General features: G+C 47.9%; 1 protein-coding gene across 1 annotated transcript in view; it reads right to left on the bottom strand.

The window, feature by feature from the left end:
* The window catches only part of PDIA5 (protein disulfide isomerase family A member 5), a 92,190-nt gene that overhangs the window by 16,148 nt on the left and 53,840 nt on the right, over positions 1-22,202 (bottom strand). The window contains exons 11-12 of the mRNA XM_082839860.1: positions 16,679-16,815; positions 92-162 (exon numbers count right to left, since the gene is read on the bottom strand). Coding sequence (XP_082695986.1) covers positions 92-162; positions 16,679-16,815 — 208 coding nt within the window. The remainder of the gene's footprint in view (positions 1-91; positions 163-16,678; positions 16,816-22,202) is intronic.

The following is a 22,202-nucleotide window of genomic DNA, read 5'->3' as shown; positions in this document are numbered from 1 at the left end:
TACAGAGCTTGCAGGGGAAAGTCACTGTAATGATTCCTATCACTGACTCTTTAGGAGAGAGCGGTGGAGGAGTTAAGGAAAGGAAGCTTACATCTGCTTCTCCGTGGAGGACTTCTGCTGCATTCTCAAACTCTGGTTTCATTTTCTTACAGTGTCCACACCCTGCAGGAAGAAATCAAGAGAAACCACGTCCATGGCACAGAGGCTCCAGGGATGTCCTCTGCCTCCGTAAGAGAGCTGGGTCCTAGTCCCAGATACCAGGGGTACCCAGGAGAAAAGAAGGACAGCACCAGCTCAGAGAAAAGAAATCTTTTGCCTGATCCACTGGGGGTGGGGGTGTGGGAGGGGCACAAGAGGCAAAAATGAAATAATTACATCAACAATACTGGTGATATGCATATAGGTCCTGTGTGCCAGGCGTGGCTCTAAGTGCTTTATACCCTCACAACAGCCCTACAAGGTATGAACTACATTATCTCCATTTTACAGATGAGAAAACTGAGGCACTGAGAGGGTGGATGACTGCCCAAGGCTACATACACAGCCACAGGTCACAGAGCTGGGCTGAAAACCCAAGCAATCTGGTTGGAGGCCACAGCCACTGGCAGCGTGTGCTTCCCAGCACTATGCTACTGTCACCACTATCATCTTCTGCAGGGCAGAAGGGATTTGGGGCCTTGAACTGGGAATAAGAATTCACATAAGCAAGAGTATGGGAAAATGGCAAGTTCCAATTATCCCAATAAGGGAAGAGGTATGATATGACAGGCACAGTGATCTGACTTGTCATTCCCAAATAAATGGTATTTTCTTGGGACAAAGACTGCTTTGCCCTCCTCTCCTTACAACACTTGAACGCAGTAATATGTTATGAATAATGACATTTGATACATTAAAAAGGAAGCAAGCACTTTGTGTCAGTGATGACAGGACATTTATAAATTGCTTTCATTTCAGTAGAAAGAGTACTCTCTGGCATCTACGCTGAAGGGGCTGTGAGGCGAGCAGGACCAGACTGGCTCAGGCTGGAGATGACTCTAAAGGGAAACCTGGCTGGGAGTGGGGGGTAGGGGGGCACAGACAAGGCTAAATGGATGGCGGACATGTGACTTGGCCTTCTCATGGGGTGTGCTACTGCTTGGGAGCTTAGCGCATCACAATTCTACTACTGATTATTGGGAAAAAGAAAGACAAGAAAGGAAGACACGTGGAGACCAAGCAACATGCTACTAAAAAACCAACAGGTCAATGAAGAAATCAAAGAGGGTATCCGAAAATACCTCGAGATAAATGACAACGGAAATACAACTTTCCAAAATCTATGGGATGCAGCTAAGAGGTAGGTTTATAGTGATATAGGTCTTCTTCAAGAAATAAGAAAAATCTCAAATAAACAACCTAATCTACCATCTAAAGGAGTTAGAAAAAGAAGAACAAGCAAACCCCACGATCAGCAGAATGAAGGAAATAATAAAGATCAGAGAGGAAATAAATAAAACAGAGACCAAGAAAACAATACAAAAGATCAGTGAAACCAAGAGGTGGTTTTTTGCAAAGATAAACAGAATTGATAAACATTTAGCCAGGCTCATCAAGGAAAAAAGAGGACCCAAATAAATGAAAGAGGAGAAATAACAACTGATATCAGAGATACAAAAAATCATAAGAGAATACTACAATCATATACCAACAAACTGGACAACCTACAAGAAATGGACAAATTTCTAGAAACATACAACTTTCCAAGACTGAATCAGGAAGACACAGCCTATCTGAACAGACTGATCACTAGTAGTGAAGTTGAATTTGTAATAGAATCATACACCATGATCAAGTGGAATTTATTCCAGGGATGCAAGGATGGTTCAGTATCCACAAATCAATCAACATGATATAACACATTAACAGAAGGAAGGATAAAAATCACATGATCATCTCAACAGATGTAGAAAAAGCATTTGACAAAATTCAACATACATTCATGACAAAGACTCTCATCAAAGTTGGTATAGAGGGAACACAGCTCAACATAACAAAGGCCATTCATGACAAACCCACAGCTAACATCATACTCAATGGTAAAATGCTGAAAGCCTTTCTTCTATAAATTATTTATTTTTGGCTGTGTTGGGTCTTCGTTGCTGTGCACGGGCTTTCTCTAGTTGTGGTGAGAGGGGGCTACTCTTCGTTGCGGAGCACGGGCTCTAGGCGCGCAGTCTTCAGTAGTTGTGGCACACGGGCTTAGTAGTTGTGGATTGAGGGCTCTAGAGCTCAGGCTCAGTAGTTGTGGCGCACGGGCTTAGCTGCTCCGTGGTACGCAGGACCTTCCTGGGCCAGGGCTTGAACCCTTGGCAGGCGGATTCTTCACCACTGCACCACCAGGGAAGCCCTGAAAGCCTTTCTTCTAAAATCAGGAACAAGACAAGGATGCCCACCTCTTGCCCTTTTCATTCAACATAGTATTGCAAGTCCTAGCCACAGCAATCAGACAAGAAAAAGAAATAAAAGGCATCGCATCCAAACTGGAAAGGAAACAAAATTGTCACTATTTTCAGATGACACGATACTATATATAGAAAACACTAACACCTCCACCAAAAAACTATTAATGCTAATAAATGAATTCAGTAAAGTTGCAGGATAGAAGCTTAATATACAGAAATCTGTTGTTTTCTTTACACTAATAATGAACTCTTAGAAAAAGAGAGCAAGAAAACAATCCTGTTTAAAAACTGCATCAAAAAGGAAAGAATACCTAGGAATAAACTTAACAAAGGAGGTGAAAGACCTATATTCTGAAAACTATAAAACAATGATAAAGGAAACTGAAGATGATACAGAGAAATGGAAAGATAACCTGTGCTCATGGATTGGAAGAATTAATATTGTTAAAATGTCCATACTGGGACTTCCCTGGTGGCGCAGAAGTTAAGAATCTGCCTGCCAATGCAGGGGACACGGGTTCGAGCCCTGGTCCGGGAAGATCCCACATGCCGTGAAGCAACTAAGCCCATGCGCCACAACTACTGAGCCTACACTCTAGAGCCCGCGAGCCACAACTACTGAGCCTGCGTGCCACAACTACTGAAGTCTGTGCGCCTAGAGCCCATGCTTCAGAACAAGAGAAGCCACCGCAGTGAGAAGCCCTCCTCACCACAATGAAGAGTAGCCCCCACGGGCCACAACTAGAGAAAGGCTGCACGTAACAACGAAGACCCAATGCAGCCAAAGATAAATAAATAAATAAAAATTTTAAAAAAGTCCATACTACCCAAAGCAATCTACACAGATTTAATACAATCCCTATCAAAATACCCATGACATTTTTCACAGTGCTAGAATAAATAATCATAAAATTTATATGGAACCACAAAAGACCCTGAATTGCCAAAGTAATCTTGAGAAAAAAGAACAAAGCAGCTGGAGTTATCACTCTCTCTGACTTCAGAGTATACTACAAAGCTACAGTAATCAAAACAGTATGGTATTGGCACAAAAACAGACATAATGGATCAATGGAACAGAATAGAGATCCCAGAAATAAACCCACACACTTATGGTCAATTAATCTATGACAAAGGAGGCAAAATATACAAAGAAGAAAAGATAGTCTCTTCAAGCAGTGGTGCAAGGAAAGCTGAACAGCTAAATGTAAAAGAATGAAATTAAAATTACATTTTCTCACACCATATATGAAAATAAACTCAAAACAGATTCAAGACCTAAATGTAAAACCTGAAACTGTAAAACTCCTAGAAGCGAACACAAGCAGAACACTGACAAATTGTAGCAAAATTTGTTTGGATCTGTCTCCTAAGGCAAAAGAAACAAAAGCAAAAATAATCAAATGGGACCTAAGTAAACTTAAAAGCTTTTGTACAGTAAAGGAAACCACTGACAAAATGAAAAGACATCCTACTGAATGGGAGAAAATATTTGCAAATGATATGACTGGTAAGGGGTTAATATCCAAAATACATAAACAGTTCATACAACTGAATATCAAAAAAAAAACCCCAAAAAACAAAAAAAAACCCAAAAAAACCCTAACAAAAAAACAACCTGATTAAAAAATGGGCAAAAGACCTGAACAGACATTTTCCCAAAGACATCGCTAATCATCAGAGAAATGCAAATCAAAACCACAATGAGTTATCACCTCACATCTTTCAGAATGGCCCTCATCAAAGTCTACAAATAACAAATGTTGACAAGGATGTGGAGAAAAGGGAAACCTGGTACACTGTTGGTGGGAATGTAAATTGGTGCAGCCACTATGGAAAGCAGTATGGAGGTGCCTCAAAAAACTAAAAATAGAATTACCATATGACCCAGAAATTCCACTCCTGGGTATGTATTTGAAAGGAACAAAAACACTAATTTGAAAGGATACATGCACCCCAATGTTCATAGAAGCATTATTTACAATTGCCAAGATACAGAAGCAGCCTAAGTGTCCATGAACAGATGAATGGATAAAGAAGATAGATACATATATACAATGGTATATTACCCCGCCATAAAAATAATTCTGCCGTTTGTAACAATGTGGATGGACCTAGAGGGTATTAAGCTTAGTGAAATAAGTCAGACAGAAACAGACAAATACTCTACGTTATCACTTACATGTGGAATCTAAAAGAATAAAACAAGCAAATGTATATAATGATACAGTAACAGACTCACAGATATAGAGCACAAACTGGTGGTTACCAGTGGGGAGAGCGAAGGGGGAAGGAGCCAGACAGGGGTATGGGATGAAGAGATACAAACTACTATGTATATAATAAATAAGCAAAAAGGATACAGCACAGGGAAATATAGCCATTGTTTTGTAATAGCTTTAAATGGAGTACAATCTATAAAAATATTGAATCACTACGTTGTATACCTGAAACTAATATAACATTGTAAATCAACTATACTTTAATTTAAAAAAAAAGAATCTGGACCAAAAAGAGAAAGAAACAAAGGAAGGCAGACAGACACATACCAGTATTATCAGAGAAGACCTCCCACACCCTCCAGGAGCCACTGGGCCATGTAAACAGCTTTCCTGCCTCCATCTGAGCACTTGGCTGGGACAAAAATTCCTCTCTCCTCCAAGGTCATTCCTGCAGAGCTCAGCTCCACATGGCACTGAGACAAAAACAGGTCCGTTCCATTCCTGCCTGTTCCAACTTCCTTAGTCCATTCTCAACTTGTTCCTCCCAGAGACAAGGGGCCTCACAGTGGCTACCCTAACTGCCCCCCTCAACACACACACACACGCTGAAAACAGAAAACCCTGGCCAGTGTTGTCAAGCCCTCCTCTGGACAGAGTGCTCTGGGGGAGCCATGAGATGACTCGGTGGAGGAAACTCACTGATGGAATCCAGCCCAGGGAGTGGCTACAATTCTCAGCCGTACCAACATGTTGGTCCTTCTCAAATGGGCCCAAGCAAGGGGGAGGGACACCCGTGGGCTCATGGTCTGACTAGAGCCCACTTGGGACCCCCATGAACCATACAGGTATCAAAGTCATCATGATATTAAAATGTAAGAACATTATTTTCCAGAAATGAACACTTAAGTGTTATCACAACCCATTTGCACTTTCTAAACAACTGAGTTACAAAAGCATTTTTTGTTTTGTTTTGGTAAATTGTTTGTTTGGAACTGAAAATGTGATTTCCCCACAGAACCAATCTTATACACAGATGCTATGCAGAGTCTCGAGAGTGACCACAAAAGTCCATTTAACAGGATGTACCTGAAGCATGTAGAGCACGCAGTGCTATTTCTGTTTCACTGAGCCGTGCCCCAGATGGAAAGCACACAGACCATGGTCCAGCTCGGGACTCCCAGCGGGCCTCTCTCCCTGCAGGCAGCAGCCGCCCACAACAGCAAAAGGGAGAGCATCCTCCTCCGCTCAGGGCAGACTCCGGGCTTTTCTGGGTCACTGACTTTGTTGAGAATTTAAGCTTCTCCCCCACTTCTCCCGTACTGATGCATATATGTTCCATACTGATGAATAACTGCAGAGGGCTCCGAATGCCCTGAGCCACGCATAGACCCCTGGTTAAGAGGCCAAGGCAACGAAGGGCTGACTGCGAGGCAGTCACTTTCCTGGCGGGGGGCCGTAGAAGAACAACGAGCTGTCCCCACAGGTGTCCAGGCTCAGGTATCCTTCCACGAAGATCTGCATGTCTGGAGTAAATTGGATATCCTGAGGAGGATTCTACTGACTTAACATGACATATATTAAGACTTAAACTTTTTTTTTTTTTGATTCTCACTAAAATAAAAAGAATAAATCACTCTTTGGGGCTTACAGTCAGGAGGCTCTACAACTCTCAAAGGAACCCTCAGGCCTGCCTCCAGGCTGACCGCTCCCTGAACCCTGCCCCGAGGTGACCTCCCCTGACAGGGGCAGAGGGAGCTCACCCTGCATGAAGAGACACGGAGAAAAGGAAGCTCAGAGGCTCTCCTGCTGATGGAGGGTCTGTCACCCAAGAGTTCGGTCTCCCCTGGAGAGTAGGAAGTGAGTGGCCTGAGTGAGAGCCGCTCAGCCCATCAGAGCACAAGGGAGGATGCCCGGGCAGGCCTCAGGAGACCCGGGCTTCAGGCTCCAAGTGGTCTCCATGGCAGGCGGGAGGGGCAGGAAGGGGATGCTCCCCTGAGCACCCTCTCCTCTACCACGTTATGATTGGTGCTGTCAGGCCAGTGCTAGCAGGCCCCACGGTCAAGGTGGGTGGTGGGACTGGGTGGGAATGGGGGGAAAGAAGACAAACCCACCCATAGAAAACCAGTTTCTTTCCAAAATGTCCCAGTCAATGAGGCAGGACCCCTGAAGATGAGGGAGTTCACCTTCATACCTTTGCCAGGCTCAGCCCTTTGATGCCACTGTCCGCTGGGGAAGCAAATAGACTCCACATTGCCTGCCAACTTCTATTGGTGGCGGGCGGGAGATGGCCTCTTAAGACAGAGAATTGGCTCACTGGGAAGAAGAGCTGTGATCGACCCACGATGTCTGCACTGGACACAGGAGGGGTGGCTGGAGGACATGCCAGGAGGCGCCAGATTCTTTGGCTTGTACTCACAGCTCTCTCCTGAACCTCTGGCCCCATCTCCCAGGACTCTGCCAAGGAATAAAAGCGCTCGCTCTCTGCACTGGCCTTCCACACACTATCTCAGCAGCCCCATGAGACACAGGGCAGGGATCATCAGAAATGACGGCTCTGGGAGACAGTGATAAACTGGGGATCCCAGGGCCACCATTAAACAAGATGGGATTAGAAGGTGGATCTTCTGGCTGGAGCTGTGACCACATGAGCTGACCTGTTCCCTGAAGTTCTGTCCCCCGGCACCCAGCTCACTTCGTCACAGCCCCTGCCCTCATGGATGAGACCTCTCCATGCGGAGTGTCCACCTGGGCTCTGGCCCCTACTTTGAGTCTCCAGTTCACTCCAGCCCCACCAAACTACCTATTTCTCTTCTACTCACAAAAGACATCTTATTCATATCCTCCTATGGCATTTCATTTTGTAGTGCCCTGTGACTATTATATTGCTGTCTTTTGGTATTTAGGGGCGGCCAGGGCATCTTTTCAAATCATAAATCATATCAAATTCCCTTGGTCAAAACTTTCTAATGGGGCTTCCCCGGTGGTGCAGTGGTTGAGAATCTGCCTGCCAATGCAGGGGACAAGGGTTCGATCCCTGGCCCAGGAAGATCCCACATGCCACGGAGCAACTAAGCTCGTGCGTCACAACTAACTACTGAGCCTGAACTCTAGAGCCCGTGAGCCACAACTACTGAGCCCGTGAGCTGCAACTGCTGAAGCCCGTGCACCTAGAGCCCATGCTCCACAATGAGAGAAGCCACTGCAATGAGAAGCCCGCGCACCGCAACGAAGAGTAGCTCCCGCTCGCTGCAACTAGAGAAAGCCTGCACACAGCGACGAAGACCCAATGCAGCCAAAAATAAATAAAATTAAAAACAAAAAACTTTCCAATGGCTCCCATCACAAGTGGATCGAAATCCAAACTCCTTCTCACAGCCACAAGTCCCACACTGTTGGACTTTCCTACCCTCCAACCTCAACTCAGGCCATCTCCCTCCTGTCCTCTACTCTGCAGCCTGTGGCCTCTTTCTGCTTTCCTATCTCACCAAGCTCATTTCTACCCCCATGGCTCTTATCGGGCTGTTTGCCTGGAACACGATCTTCCCTCAGGACTCTGCGTGGCTGATCACTTCACATCACGCAGGCTTTAGTTCAAATTTCACTTCTTCAGAGAAATTCCCTGACCACCTGACCACCTAACCCCAAGAAGCCTCAACCCATCACACTCACTTCCAATAGCCTGCTTATTTCCTTGACTGTACTCAAAACAGCTGGAGTAATGTGCTTACTTGAAACTTCCAATCCCCCAAGTGGATATAAGCTCTCTACAGGCTTGGACGTCCGTCTCACTCACCACTGAGGATGGCATCCCACACACTTTGTGAATGAATGAACCTCATGGCTGTGTTGTTCAGGTTATACCTGTGCACACGAGGTTTAACTGAACTAAATCCTTTTGGGGCAAAAGTCACACCAAAGAGTTGCTAGTTTAACTAAACACCTCTACTTAGTAAAACTAGGAGCCAAACCAGTTACTATGTGCATACGCTCCTCTCCACACCACCATTTATATACACTTCCCCCGATCCTTACTAGGTCTGGAAAACAGCTTTGGAAATCTCCAACATCTCTGGATGTTGTTCTGAAGTTACCATACATTCCCAAGAGTTCTCTTGATAGCATTATGGTTTTCACTACTAACATCAATTCCCTCTGCTCCCTAGACAAGATACTAAGGCTAAGCAATAAACCTCTGTAAACAGAGTTTGTGACGATGAGACCAGCCAGGCCCCAAGAAGGAGAGGGGCCCTGGCGGAGCAAACGTCTCCCTCGGTGGCACCCGCCTGGCCTGGGGAACTGTGGGTCATGAGCAGTGACTGCCTTGACCCCAGCCTCCGGGCCTGGCCTTCAGGCTGTCCTGGCCGTGTGGGCTGCAGGAGAGCCAGAGGAGGACGGTCAGAAGCCGGAGCAGGACTCCAGCCCACTGCGTTTTACTGTCCTGATTGTGGTTTGATGGGCCGTTAAGTTTTACTGCCAAACTTCCTTGTTGGGTTTTTATCAGCTTGTAAGTGCACTTACACTGACTTTCATGACCTGGCAAAGAGGCTGCCCGTCAGTTCCTTGACCACACTCTTTTCTGGCTGTGGGAATGTTGGCTTCCCGTCAATCCCAAACCTTCAGATCCCTCTGGATTCCGTTAACTTCAGTTACACCTATGATTTTATTGCAGGCCAGCTATGGAGACTCTCCTGGCTCCTGTAACCAGAATTTTCCAGGAGACCAGATTACTTTGGAAAGCTCCCTAGTACCTGGCTCTCAAGAGGAGCCTGGATTTTCCTACCCACATTCCTGCTGCCTTGCCTGGACCTTGGCTTGGGTGTGCCAGGGAGGTGGGGCTCCTACAGATGCTAGCAGAAACAATGATGCTGTAACATTGTGATGGGCCCCCCCAGAAACCTCTGGGCTCTTTCGAGGCTTCCCGCTGTATATGCACCAAAGCTGACTTGTAGACACTCAGACACTCTGGGGCAGACCCACACTGATGAATGCCTCATCTACCACGCAGCCCTCTTCTTGCACAAAGAGAAAGTTGGGATTTTTTTTTTCTTCCTTTACGTTAGTGTAAAATGTAGATAACAAGCTTTAAAATTTTTTCTTCCAGGATTCTACCCTAAGGAAATAATCTGACATGTGGACAAATAATTATGCACGAAAATGCTCTCTGCAGCCTGATTTATAGTGGGGAAATACAGTAAACAACTCAAACCTTCAACATTATCGTGCTGGTTAGCTAATTTATGGTGCCATTATATAACAGAATATTATATGACCACAAAAAGTATGTACAAATAAGCATTTTTAATAACATAAGAAAATACTTACAAGATAATGTTAAGAAAAATGTAAAGGAAAAAGCAAGGAAAAAAGAATTTAACGAATGAAATGAAATCCCTTCCTCCCACGTGGCACAACAAATGAAAAATCCAGATGAATTGGGGCTTCCCTGGTGGCACAGTGGTTGAGAGTCCGTCTGCCGATGCAGGGGATGTGGGTTCGTGCACCGGTCCGGGAAGATCCCACATGCCGCAGAATGGCTGGGCCCGTGAGCCATGGCCGCTGAGCCTGCGCGTCCGGAGCCTGTGCTCCGCAACGGGAGAGGCCACAGCAGTGAGGCCCGCGTACCGCAAAAAAAAAAAAAAAAGAAAAGAAAAATCCAGATGAATTAAGCAAAATGAGAAAAACAAAAATACTATCACAAAATGCAGGGCACTATTTTTATATCCCGGATGTCAGGATGGGAAAAGGCAGGCTCGCAGAGGGCTTGGTGATGAGGCTGTGGCCTCTAGAACTTGGGTTTTAATCCTGGCTCTACCTTTTTGGCTATGTGACCTTTTGCAACCTTCTCAACCTCTTGGTGCCTCCCTTTCCTAACCTGTAAAATGGGGATAATCACGATATCCACTTCACAGGATTTGCTGTGAAGATTAAACGAGTTAATATATGGAAAGTGCTTCAAACAATGTCTGATCCACAGCAAGTGCTCAGTAAACATTCTAGCTTTTATCTGACTACAAAAATGTAGTGCTCTTTTTTTAAAAAGTTTTTTTTTTGATGTGGACCATTTTTAAAGTCTTTATTGAATTTGTTACAATATTGTTTCTGTTTTATGTTTTTGGTTTTTTGGCCATGAGGCACATGGGATCTTAGCTCCCCGACCAGGGCTCGAACCCGCACACCCCTGAGTTGGAAGGTGAAGTCTCAACCACTGGACCGCCAGGGAAGTCCCGAAAATGTAATGCTTTTTGTACACTGAAAGGCAGCATAAAGAAAGTTAAAGTAAGCAACAGACTAACAGAGAACATCTGGAACACAGAAAATAGATAAAGATTAATATCCATAAGTATGGAGCTCTAGGTCAAGAAGAAAAAGACAACCCAGTAGAAAAATGGGCAAAGGGAATGAACAGGTGGTTCACAGAAGAAACATGGAAGGCTGATTACCACATGAAGAGATGCTCACCACCCCTGGAAGCCAGGGAGCTGTGGACAAGTTGCCCCTTTGCCCTTTTTAGCAGGAATGTAGACAGCTGATAGCATCCACGACTGGCGGGGATGCAGGCTCCGCCATGCACTGCCAGGTGTGGTGAGCCCTTTCTGGAGGGAAGTCGGCAGGTATCTATCAAGGCTCAAGCACACTTACCCCAGGGCGCAGCACCTTCCCTTCTGGGAGGCTAACGTGCCTAAACGTTTAGACACGCTCCCAAATCCATATGTTTACAAATGTTCACTGCATTGTTTGAACAAAGACTGGAAATAGATGTCTATGACGGGGATGGTTTAAAATCTATGGCATATGTAAATTATAAAATACTATTTGTTAGTTTAAAAGATTGAGGTAGATTTATATGCTAACATCTACATTTACACAAAATTATCTTTAAGACCTACTTACTGGTAAGTGAAAAAAATGCAAATCACAGAAAAATGGATAAGAAATGATCCCTGTTGTTTAGGTAGAAGCACAGGAGAAGGATAACCAACTGGCAGCACTGGTCAAACCTGGGAAGGGAGGCCGGGCGCGGAGGGGACTTTCACTCTTTACACCATATTCTTATGCATCCCTTGAACCTTGCACTGCCAATAACAGGAATGTTGTTAATACTGTTCTTAAATTATCTGTGTAATTAAAAAATAAAAGTGGTAGCACAAAGGAGTTTTACAGCAAGATGGTTACACAAGTCTCCACGTGTTAGGAAAACAAATCAATTTAACTTTATGGTAATTTAAAAAGATAAAAGTTAAAAACGAGGGAATGATAAAAGAAAATGCAACTAGGAAGAATGATGACATAAAATGGAAAGTGGTTCCTACCTATGGGATTATAGGTAGTTTTTTTCCTTAATCATTTATATTTCTCTGTACCGTCTATGTTGTCTACAGAGATCACATATTACTTGGGAATAAGACATAAATGAAGTAAGAAGCAGAAATTCTGGAGTCTGACAGGGACCTGCTGCCAAATCCAGAGAGGCAGCCCAGCCCTGGAAGGCAGGTCAGGCCCTGTGGCCTCCAGCACACTCCTGCTGCTGGGAGTTATGGCAAGGGAAACATCTCATCCCAGGCGGCCCGTTGCCAAGGAAAGGGGCAGAGCTGTGGACGGGCCGCCGTAGCCCTGGGGAAGGGGCAGCAGGGGTGCCCTGGTGCCCCAGCAGCTTCTTCTTAGGCCCCTGTCTGCCCCGTCAGCACCCACATGGGAGAGACAGGCTGCTCCTCAGGGTCCCCCTTCCTGGAGGCCCCACTTTATCCCTTCTACCTCCCCACGCGAGTGACACTCACTCGGGGGAGGGGGGGTCATTACAGCACCATGTCCTTCCGGGCCTAACGCAGGGCTGCAGGTACAGGGAGAGGGAGAAGCAGGTAGACATTACTGCAGCAAAACGGACAGTGACAAGAGAAGACGAGTAACAATGTACAGTGACTCTTCTCGTTCAGAACGCTGCGGAAAGAAACAAAAGTCACCACGGGGCGGTGGCCTGCTGCCTCGCCCTCTTCGGACACCACTTAGTGCTCTGTGGGATTAGGGGGCCAGGCCTGGTGCCGTGGCCTCCCTCACCCACTCAGGGCCCCGCGCCGAGGGCCAGATGGACGGCAGAGGGGCCTGGGCTCTGTCCTCGCACCGCATGGTGCCCACGGCCCTCTAGGAGGCCACTGTTTGCATCACACTGTCCTTCCCAGGAGGCCCAGGATCCTGGACAGTGGGCTCTGGAGGGCACACCTGCCTGCGAATCTTGGCTCTCCCTGCTCCCTTGGTGTGAGCGGGGCCGGGACTGGAGCTCACGTACGTGGAGGGCCGCGCACTGTGCTGGGGGGCTGAGCTTATCTGTTCAATGACAACTCAGGCACCAGGAGTACAGGCTGCAGAAGAATCTGTGTGGGGTTTCTAAGGGACTCCAGCTGGGAGGGGAAGGGAGGAAAGGCTGAGATGGGAATTAAAGTGGCAGGAAAGCTGGAAAAGAGGGAAAAGAAGCAGGGGGCCCATGGAGATGTTTACTAATATGCAACAACCAGTGGCCCAGGTGCCTTTCCTGCCAAGAACCGAGGAGTATGGCTCCTCCGAAGGCAGCCAAACAAGGTTCCAGGCAAGTGGGACCCGGAAAGAAACGAACACTGAGCACTTCTGTACAGAAATAACACTGCAAAGAGAGACCATGGCTCTTTCTGGGAGTCGGTATCAGGAATAATGTTAATCCTCTTCTCTATATTTTCTTATATTATCCCTTTATAAAACATACATGGGGCTTCCCTGGTGGCGCAGTGGTTGAGAGTCTGCCTGCCGATGCAGGGGGCACGGGTTCGTGCCCCGGTCCAGGAAGATCCCACATGCCGCGGAGCGGCTGGGCCCGTGAGCCATGGCCGCTGAGCCTGCGCGTCCGGAGCCTGTGCTCCGCAACAGGAGAGGCCACAACAGTGAGAGGCCCGCGTACCGCAAAAAAAACAAAAACATACACACACTCCTTTTTAATTATCAAAAAGGCATCAAGATAAATTCAGCTTTTTAGTTTGAGCTCCACTATTTCAGTCTGTGGGGATCTTTTAAAATCTTAATACCATTGTTCGATATTTTAACTAGCTTCCTTTTTCCAACTCTAACCCTTGCAGATTTGAAAGCTTGCCTTGCTTTTTATAGTTTCAACAAAACTGCTTATAAAAAAAACAAGTACCACCCTCCAGACAGAACCAGGCCAGACTCACAGTCACAGAGCACCAAGGGGATGGTCCCCTCATGGTGGCCGCATCCTGCCCGGTTCTCCCTACTGCACTTAGGAAAACAATTCATTTTTGATAAAAGAAAAGACACACTAATTCATCAGCTCAGCAATCCTATCCCAAGAAACAAACCAAGCACATGTGGCAATCCTTAGTAGAATCTATGGTCTTCTATGTTGATAGATCCCAACTTGTTTTCCTAGGTCTCCAAAATGGTCTGTTTCTTAACCACTCCCTATTTGGTCTGGGATCGGCACCTGTAACACTGTAATTTCCGGAATTCACATTTTATTAGCTTGGGAAACATGAGGCAGCACTGCCAGTCTCTGGCCTCCTGACATTTGTCCTTTTCTCTAGGTCCCTCACACACCACAAAAGTGGTTTTCTGATCAGTGTTTGCTCTCGGGAACACTCTGGCACGAGATGCCCAGCTAGGCAGCTAAGAGGGCCCTGCTGTCAGTTCACCCCTCCTGGGCTCAGATTCTTCTCTAAACCATGTACAGTCCATCCCTTCTAAAGCCCACACTCCCAGATAAAGGAGGAGGACTGTGTAGAGAGATTATTTAATGAAAAGCCACTCCCATCGGATGGGAATTTAAACAGGCAGTTCTTCAGGGAGCTTCACCTCGGGCTTTTGCCCTGATCCCTCTCACTCTGCCAGTCCAACAGAAATACACACACACACACACACACACACACACACACACACACACACACACACACACACACACACACACACAGAGGCAAAGCCAGGGGGCTGACAGACACCTCATCAGAGAATGCAGGGTCCCTAACAGGCAGACACCCACCAATAGAAGCCTCAGATATTTCCATTTCCTAAATTTGAATCGGAACCCTCTCAACAAGGGTAGTGTACTCAGTAACAAAGACTAATGGGGAAAACAAAAGCTGCTATCTGGTTTCTAGTTCTCGTTCTCTAATTTAGCTCTCAACAACCTCATTTGTTCGTTTTCTCATTCATTAAGCCCTTACTCTATACCCATAGGTGACTTGGATTGGGGGAGTGATGATCATTCTGGTTCAGAGAGCGAGGAGGGTGCATTATAAGGGGAGGGGGCAGGGAAGAACTCTATAGCCAGGCTCTGGGGTCCAGACCCTGCAAGCATCAGGTACTACAATGGATTGCTTACAACCTAAGAGTACAAGAAAGAACACAGACCAAAATTTTTGTGGGTCTGCAACCAGGGTTCTATAAAGAAAGGGCTTCATAAACAATTATTAAACAATTCCAATCTATCAGGTACACGTTGTTAGGATTCATCAAAGGGGATACGTACTCTTCACGCTGTGATGCATAAAGCACTGCTCAAACCACTCTGCACTCTTCCAGGAGCCAGATGGCTCTCAACACAGACTGGAAGCACTGACACACAGGGGGGAAGTTCCCAGGGGGGACTGAAAACAGTGAGCTGGTACCTGCTTCTCCTGCTGGGACAGGGACGCAGGCAGGGTGAGTTCAGCTCTGGATGCGCTTCCATCAGCAACGCTGAGACTGGCCGGGAGAGCACACCTCAGCGGGGAGAGCACTGCAGTGCTGCCTGGCGGGCATTCATCAGGTACCTTCAACCACAGGGATGCCCTCACTGAGCCCTTGCAGGGCTGGGCGTGACGTGCTCCTAAGGCCCTCTCTGTCATTGCCCCTACTTAGGAGGCCCTTTGAAACTTCGTGTTTTGGGGGTTTTTAAAGATTTTTTGCGGTCATTCTTCTAGATAGTCAGAAGAAGAAAGGCCAAAAATAATTTTCCTTTGGATTCTCTTAAGAATTTGGCACTTATAAGAAAGGAGGACTTGGGGAAATCCCCAGTAGTGGTCTGTATATGAACAATTCCTGATTAACCAAACCCATGTGATACTACAGGGGAAGCGGAAGACGGGAAGGCCAGGGCTCAGCAGTGCAGGACTCACAGAGCAGTGCCAGTTCTCCGTGCAATAGTCTCCTTGTCTGTAAAGTGGGGCTAATCATACTCGCTTTGCAGCACTGTGGGTAAGATAAAAGGAGATGACCCTGCGGGCAGCCACTTGGCCACCGTAAGGCAATACACAATGAATAGCATAAGGGTCTCTATGACAAAGATGATTAATAAAGTATTCTCTCACTAAAGATGCCTCTGTGGACTGGGCAATTATGACACTGATCCATGAAGTAGTTCTTTTTGCTTTTTTTTTCCTCTTACCCACCATCACTGGGCCCAAGAGCTGGCAAGAAGCTATGAGAGAGGAGCACCCCACACACATGCACTCTGTCCCAGGGTGCTGGGGACCCACCTTCTTCACCCATCAGGATGGGCCCACCTTTCCCAGGAGCTGCTCCCTGGAACTCTGTGCCCAGGGGCTGTCATCCCCTTGCTCACCTTTCCAGAAGCAGCCTTCTCCCTTTGAGAAACGAATTACAATCAATTTTCCATTCTCCACGGGAACGGGGAGGACACTGGCCTAGAAAACTCCTGAGCTACAGGGCTTTTCAGCCAATATGGCCAACACATTTTACAGCATTCCCATGTTTTCCTTCCTTGATGCACAAAGGCTGCTTCAGGCTGTGACGGACGCCAGCTGAAGCAGAAAGAAGCTGTTCTAGGTGCTGCGGGGTCTGAGGCTCCAGCCCTGGCCTCACTGTGCCCTTGCAAGTACTGGGCAAGATTCGGGCCCTCTTGGGGCCTCAGTTTCCCCACCTGTAAGCTGAGGGATGATTGCCGTCCTAGGTAATATCTAAAGGCTCAGAGCGGCGCCCGCCCTGCAGCGGCCGAGGGAGGGAGGCGGTGGCAGAGAGGAGCAAGGTTCCACTCACATGGGGCGTGGAACAGGACGAGCACAGAGGAGTGTTCCTTCACAAACTGGTCAAAGTCTTCATCGGTCAGGTGATAAACGGAGCCGCCCTCATCTGCCCAGGGAGTCTCGGGGACCTGGGGCTGTGGCGGCTGTGGACTGGAAGACCAAAAACAGGCAGAGCTCAGAGCACGCGCCGGAGCCCGCGCAGCCCTTACCCCCAGCGGCTCGCACGGCCGGCTTCAGGGGCGCACCGCGACCCCCCCGGAGGAGCGGAGCAGGACTCCTCGGCCCTGCCCACCTCCACCGTCCCCTCAGAGCCCAGAGGTGCTCAGCTGATAGCCTGTGGCAAACAGTCGCTTCAGCTGCAGCCCTCTGGGCAGATCAAGAAACCTCACTTCCTCCCTAGAATCCGGGGCGTTCGTTAGCATCTCAAGCTCCTTCAAACTCTCAGCCAACAGCAACAGCAAAGAGTGACCTTTGGCAAAGTTAACCGTTGTGCTGCGTGGTGCCCACAGGGCGGGGAGCGGGGAGAGGGAGTTAGAGGGGAGGGGTGGTGGTGAGGAGGAAAGGCAGAGGCCAGGTGTCTGAGAAAGACCAAATACCCGGGAAGGGCTGGGGGCCGGGGAGGCGGGTGCAGGGCGTTCACCGACCAGGGTGGGAGGAGGGTCGTAATGAGGAAGGGTGGGGCCCAGGGGAACAAGGCACCCTAACTATGACAGCATCCAGGCTACATCACGAACCCTTCCTAGAGACTGGAGCAAAGTTATCTGGTTCTCCAGAGGCGGAATGCTGGAGCAGAAAGGGCCAGGTTCAGAAGTCAGTCCAAATCCGCGCTCTGCCACCACGAGCTGCAAAACCTCGGGCTGGTGCGTAGCCTCCCTGGAGCCTGTCTCCACCTGGGACAGCCATGTGCTGACATCTGTGTCACCAGCTGTTGTGACGGGGGAGGCTCACAGCCGCCCTCTCTTGCTCCAAAGTTGAGGATGAGGCTGCTCGTGACACAAACTCCCTGATGCTTTATGAACACCTTGGCCAGAGCACCTTAATCGCTACTTTGAAGAAACGCTTTAGGATGACAGATGTGAAAAGACAACCATTGCTTCCTGCCTCTGAGAGCTTACAGTAGAAAAAAAGTGTAAAGTTCCAGCAGCCAGGGCTAAGAATTCATGAGACCAATGTTGCCCACGCAATGGAATCTGCAGCCCTCCCACGCAGCTGACACAGTGGAACCTGCCAGCCCCACCCTACGGCAGAGCCTGGGTCTGACGGCACCTTCAGAAGCCCTCTCTGGTGCTTTGACGAGGCCCCACCGGTGGCTTCAGCCACCCTGGTCTGGGGAGAGGGCAAACCACTCTGAGCCCGTGCACATCCAATGTCAGGCAGCGCTCATGGCAAAATGAAGCTTTAGAATGAGTCACCAGCCAGACAACAGTCCCAGACCAACACCAAGAAACCCAGGTTCCAAAACCTGGGCTCAAAACACCAATCCCTGAAAACATCACCAACTCCACTTCAGGGAATCTATCTTTCCAATACACCTGGACACATGCAAAATTACGTACATTCCAAGGTATTCATTGTAGATGATTTGTCATAGCAAAGACTATAAGAACCCACTGTTCCTTGGTAGGTAAACTGCAGTCCTTCTGCACGATGGAGGGCTGAGCGTGGTAAAGGAGGACAAAGAAGCTCCCCTACACTCTGATGTGGATAGACTGCTGGGATATACACAACAGGCCATAATGTGCTAACTTCTGCATAAAATAGAGAGAGATAAAAAATACTTATTCATGTTTGCATGCTATCTGCATAAGGACTAATTAAAGTTGTTACCTCTAAGGGGTAGGAGGGAGATAGGATGGAGGAACCAGATAAAAGGAAAACTTCAATGTATAATTTTTAAGTATCTTTTAAAAAATTATTTTAATTATGTGAAAGGAATCTATTCTAAAATTAAAATAATTTTTTAAAATCCAGCAAGATTATACACACAGAATGGAGAAGTCAGGCCTCAGCAGCAGTACAAGCATATGAAAGTGCCTGAGAAATTTCTAGTTAAACATGGAGGACATACTCCAAAACCACTAAAGTAACAGTACAAGAGTTTAAAAAAAAAAAGTATGAACCCACAAGAGCAAAAAGAACAGGAAGACAGCAGCAAAGAGAGAAAAAGAGGTCAGTGCAAATTTAGAAGCTAGAAAACCGACTTAGCAAAAAACTTCTGCCTTTCTTAGAGGGTGGAAACTTGAGGTGCTGAGTGCTCAGAGGGGGCAGGGGCCCAAGAACCACCCTAATATGCAAAGGCTCTGAAGGACCAGGAGGACCCCCTTAAAGCAGGGCTGTGGCCTGGGGCTGAATGGGAGGCCCTCAGATCCTGTCCATCTCCCCAGCAGCCAGGTGGGTGCCCCTCTCCCACCCGGTGGACAGCAGGAAGTTTGCTTTCTAGAGGCCTGCAGAGCTGGGCACAGCAGTAAGAGGCCCTATGAACTATGCTTTTCACTGTCTCTCTCCTTAAAGAATGGGGCTCCCTCTAGATTATCTCTCTACCTCCTACGCCTAACACAAAGCAGATAAACTCTTTTTGAATCAACAAGGGAATGAGGGAAGAAAAGTTGAAGGAACTGGAGGTGTCTAACCAGGAGAAGAGGAGACATGGGGAACACAACAGTTGTCTTCAAACATTTCAGACTGCACTGGGAAGAGAAACGAAGATTTATTTTCTATGGCTCCATAAAGGAGAACCAACACCAAGTGGAAGCTCCAGAGAAAGAAACTTTAGCTCAACAGAACTAAGAATGTTCTATCTACAACAGATAAGAGAGAAAGAGCCGGACTGGGAGTCAGAAGACCTGGCTTTGAGTCCTGTTTCCTCCACCTTCCAGCTCTAGGGGCTTAGGTGACCAGCCTGACTTAAAACACCTACAAGGCAGTATATTTGTAGGCCCTTCGTCATCTGCCTTGCAGGTACATCTAGACAGATAATGGACGTGAATGTACGAAGTACTACCCAAATGTTCCTAGATATCATTCATAACCTCAATAAGAATCATTCAAACATGAATGGACACCCTCAAAATGAGTCGAGGCCCTGTCCTCTGAGGTGTTTAGGCAGGATGGAGTAACTACATCTGTCCTAGAGGTAACACGACACACGGAAAGGGAATTGCCGGGGGCAGATTCGCTGACTTTCACATTCCCTTCCAATCCTGCAACTCTGACTTCCGCAGGTTCTCCAGGACTGGGAAGTTCACACAAAGCACGTCCTTGCCTGAGGCAGGTGCACATGCCATTGATAAGAAGATGCAACTGAAAACATGACAAGTCAAGAATGCTTTGTGTTTGTTTTCAGTCCACTTCTGGTTAGTATAAAAATACACAGGCAGAAATGGGTAGCTAGGTCAAAATGGATCGCCACTTCTGCACCCTCTACCTGCCAAGCCCAACTGAGTAGCAGGAAATCTGCAGAGAGTGGAATAAGAAACGCAGCTGCCAGAAGCACAAAGGGGCACACTGCCAGGATCATCGCATCTACCCCAGAGCCCTGGGGCACTCCGACACCAGGGATGCCCTGCCTGGCCCACTCGCCAGTCACATGTCAGACAGCAGGACTTGGCTCTTCTCTCCTGGGCTTCTGAAAGTCATCTAGAGCAGCGGCCCCAACCTTTTTAGCACCAGGGAGCGGTTTTGTGGAAGACAAATTTTCCACGATGGGGGTGGGGTGGGGGTGGGGGATGGTTCAGGCAGTAACGCAAGCGATGGGGAGCCGCAGATGAAGCTTCGCTCGCTGGCCCGCCGCTCACCTCCTGCTGTGCGGCCCGGTTCATAACAGGCCGTGGACCACTAACCGATCTACGGCCCGGGGGTTGGGGACCCCTGATCTAGAGAATTAGCAAGGCTGGATCCACCCTCATCCTTCTACATTTGGTGACCATAGCCATGAGCAGCCAATGGAGAGGCCCAAGGAAGAAGTGCAGGGCAGCAGGAAAGGTAGGATCACTGCTACCCACCCACCAGGATTTGGTGGAAACCTGGTGAAGACTTAAAACACCTGGCACCAGGAAAACACACACACACACACACACACACACGCACGCACGCACATACGCACGCATGCACGCACGCACACAGCTGGGCATATGTTGGGGGGAATCTAGAAGGAAATTTGCCAAATATCACCACACATTATCTTTGGGTAGTGGAGTAAGGGGGCCACTTTTCCCCTTGTTTAAATATTTACGTTTTTCAATAATGATATAGTTCACTGATAGCCTTAAAATCAGAAAAGACTTTTTAAGAAATGCAGCTAGCTGGCAGCACAGTGACATTGCTAGATCTTGCTGAGGCATGAGATGAGGCAGCTCACTGGGGGTCCTCCCTGCCCCCGGCTGTGCTGGGGGAGTGGGCTATGGTCATGCCTTTGGAGGAGCTGCCCCCATGTGTGCACCTCCAGCACAGGGACCACAGGTGGTTGGGCAGCTCCGGAGGTGCTACCCAGGGGGACCCGGATGCTGTCTTCCCTTCCCCGGAGTTACCCCACCAACCTCAGCCGCCTGGAGACTGGAGACCCAGGGTGAACCAAAAGCTGCTAGCAAGGCCTCCTGTCCATGGGGGTGAGGAGGGGAAGGCGGAGGTGGGAAGTGGGGAGGGCCAGCCCAGGACAGGGATCAGGAGACAGCCCCGGGGGTAGGAGTGGGGCCCGGGACAGGGTCTGGTGGAGGAGCTGCGGTGGGCCTGGGTGGGGTGGGGGACGGAGTGGCGGAGTCCACCGGGGAGATAATGCCCCGTCTCAGAAAAGCCACTGACGTGCTCCCCTGGTCCAGGGCTAGCAAGCAATTCTGAACACTTTCTAAAAAAAATAATAAACCTTATTCTTCCAAGAAGATACGAGTGTATTTTGAAGCCAGAAAAGGTTAGAGAAGGGGGAGGAAAGCAGATTTTATGCTCTGGTGACAAATGAGACTGCCATTTGTTGAAACCTTCTCCCAAAGCAGAGCGAGATATGTCTGGCTGGAGGAGAGGACATGCTTATTATCAAGTGTAAAATGAAAACAGGGGTGCGAAGGCCCAGGTTAAGACACAGGATAATGGGGAGCTGCCTTCCTGGGCAGGGGCTGGAAATGAGGTAATAGATGGAGACAGAGATGTGAAAATGCTTCCAAGAAATAAAGGACACCGTGCAAACATGGTTCTGCCATAGTGTTTTATCTCCTGGGCCCCCGGGAACCCACGGAACAGAAGATTGAGAGTTTCAACCTTCAGAATCAAACAGTTTGTTGTGGGTTTGGGGGTATTTTTTTTTTTTTTTAGTACAAAATTTATCTTCCTTTCCCATTCTGAAAATACACATTTTCAACCTCACTGCTTTGGATAACTAATCCTTTAACCCCGTGCCCCTGCGGTAACGATGTCAATAAACAGCCACCGTGCTGGCAGCTGGGCAAAGGGCAGAGGCTCCAGCCAGAACGCGGGGGAGCTGCTGCCGGGGGCCGACCCCAGCCCTTCTGCTTGGCAGCTGCAGGAGCTTGCACGAGCTACTCCATCAC

This window comes from Leucopleurus acutus (genome assembly GCF_964270905.1).
Source record: "Leucopleurus acutus genome assembly, chromosome: 5".
NCBI classification, from domain to species: domain Eukaryota; kingdom Metazoa; phylum Chordata; class Mammalia; order Artiodactyla; family Delphinidae; genus Leucopleurus; species Leucopleurus acutus.
This window is presented reverse-complemented; position numbering and strand designations above follow the sequence as displayed.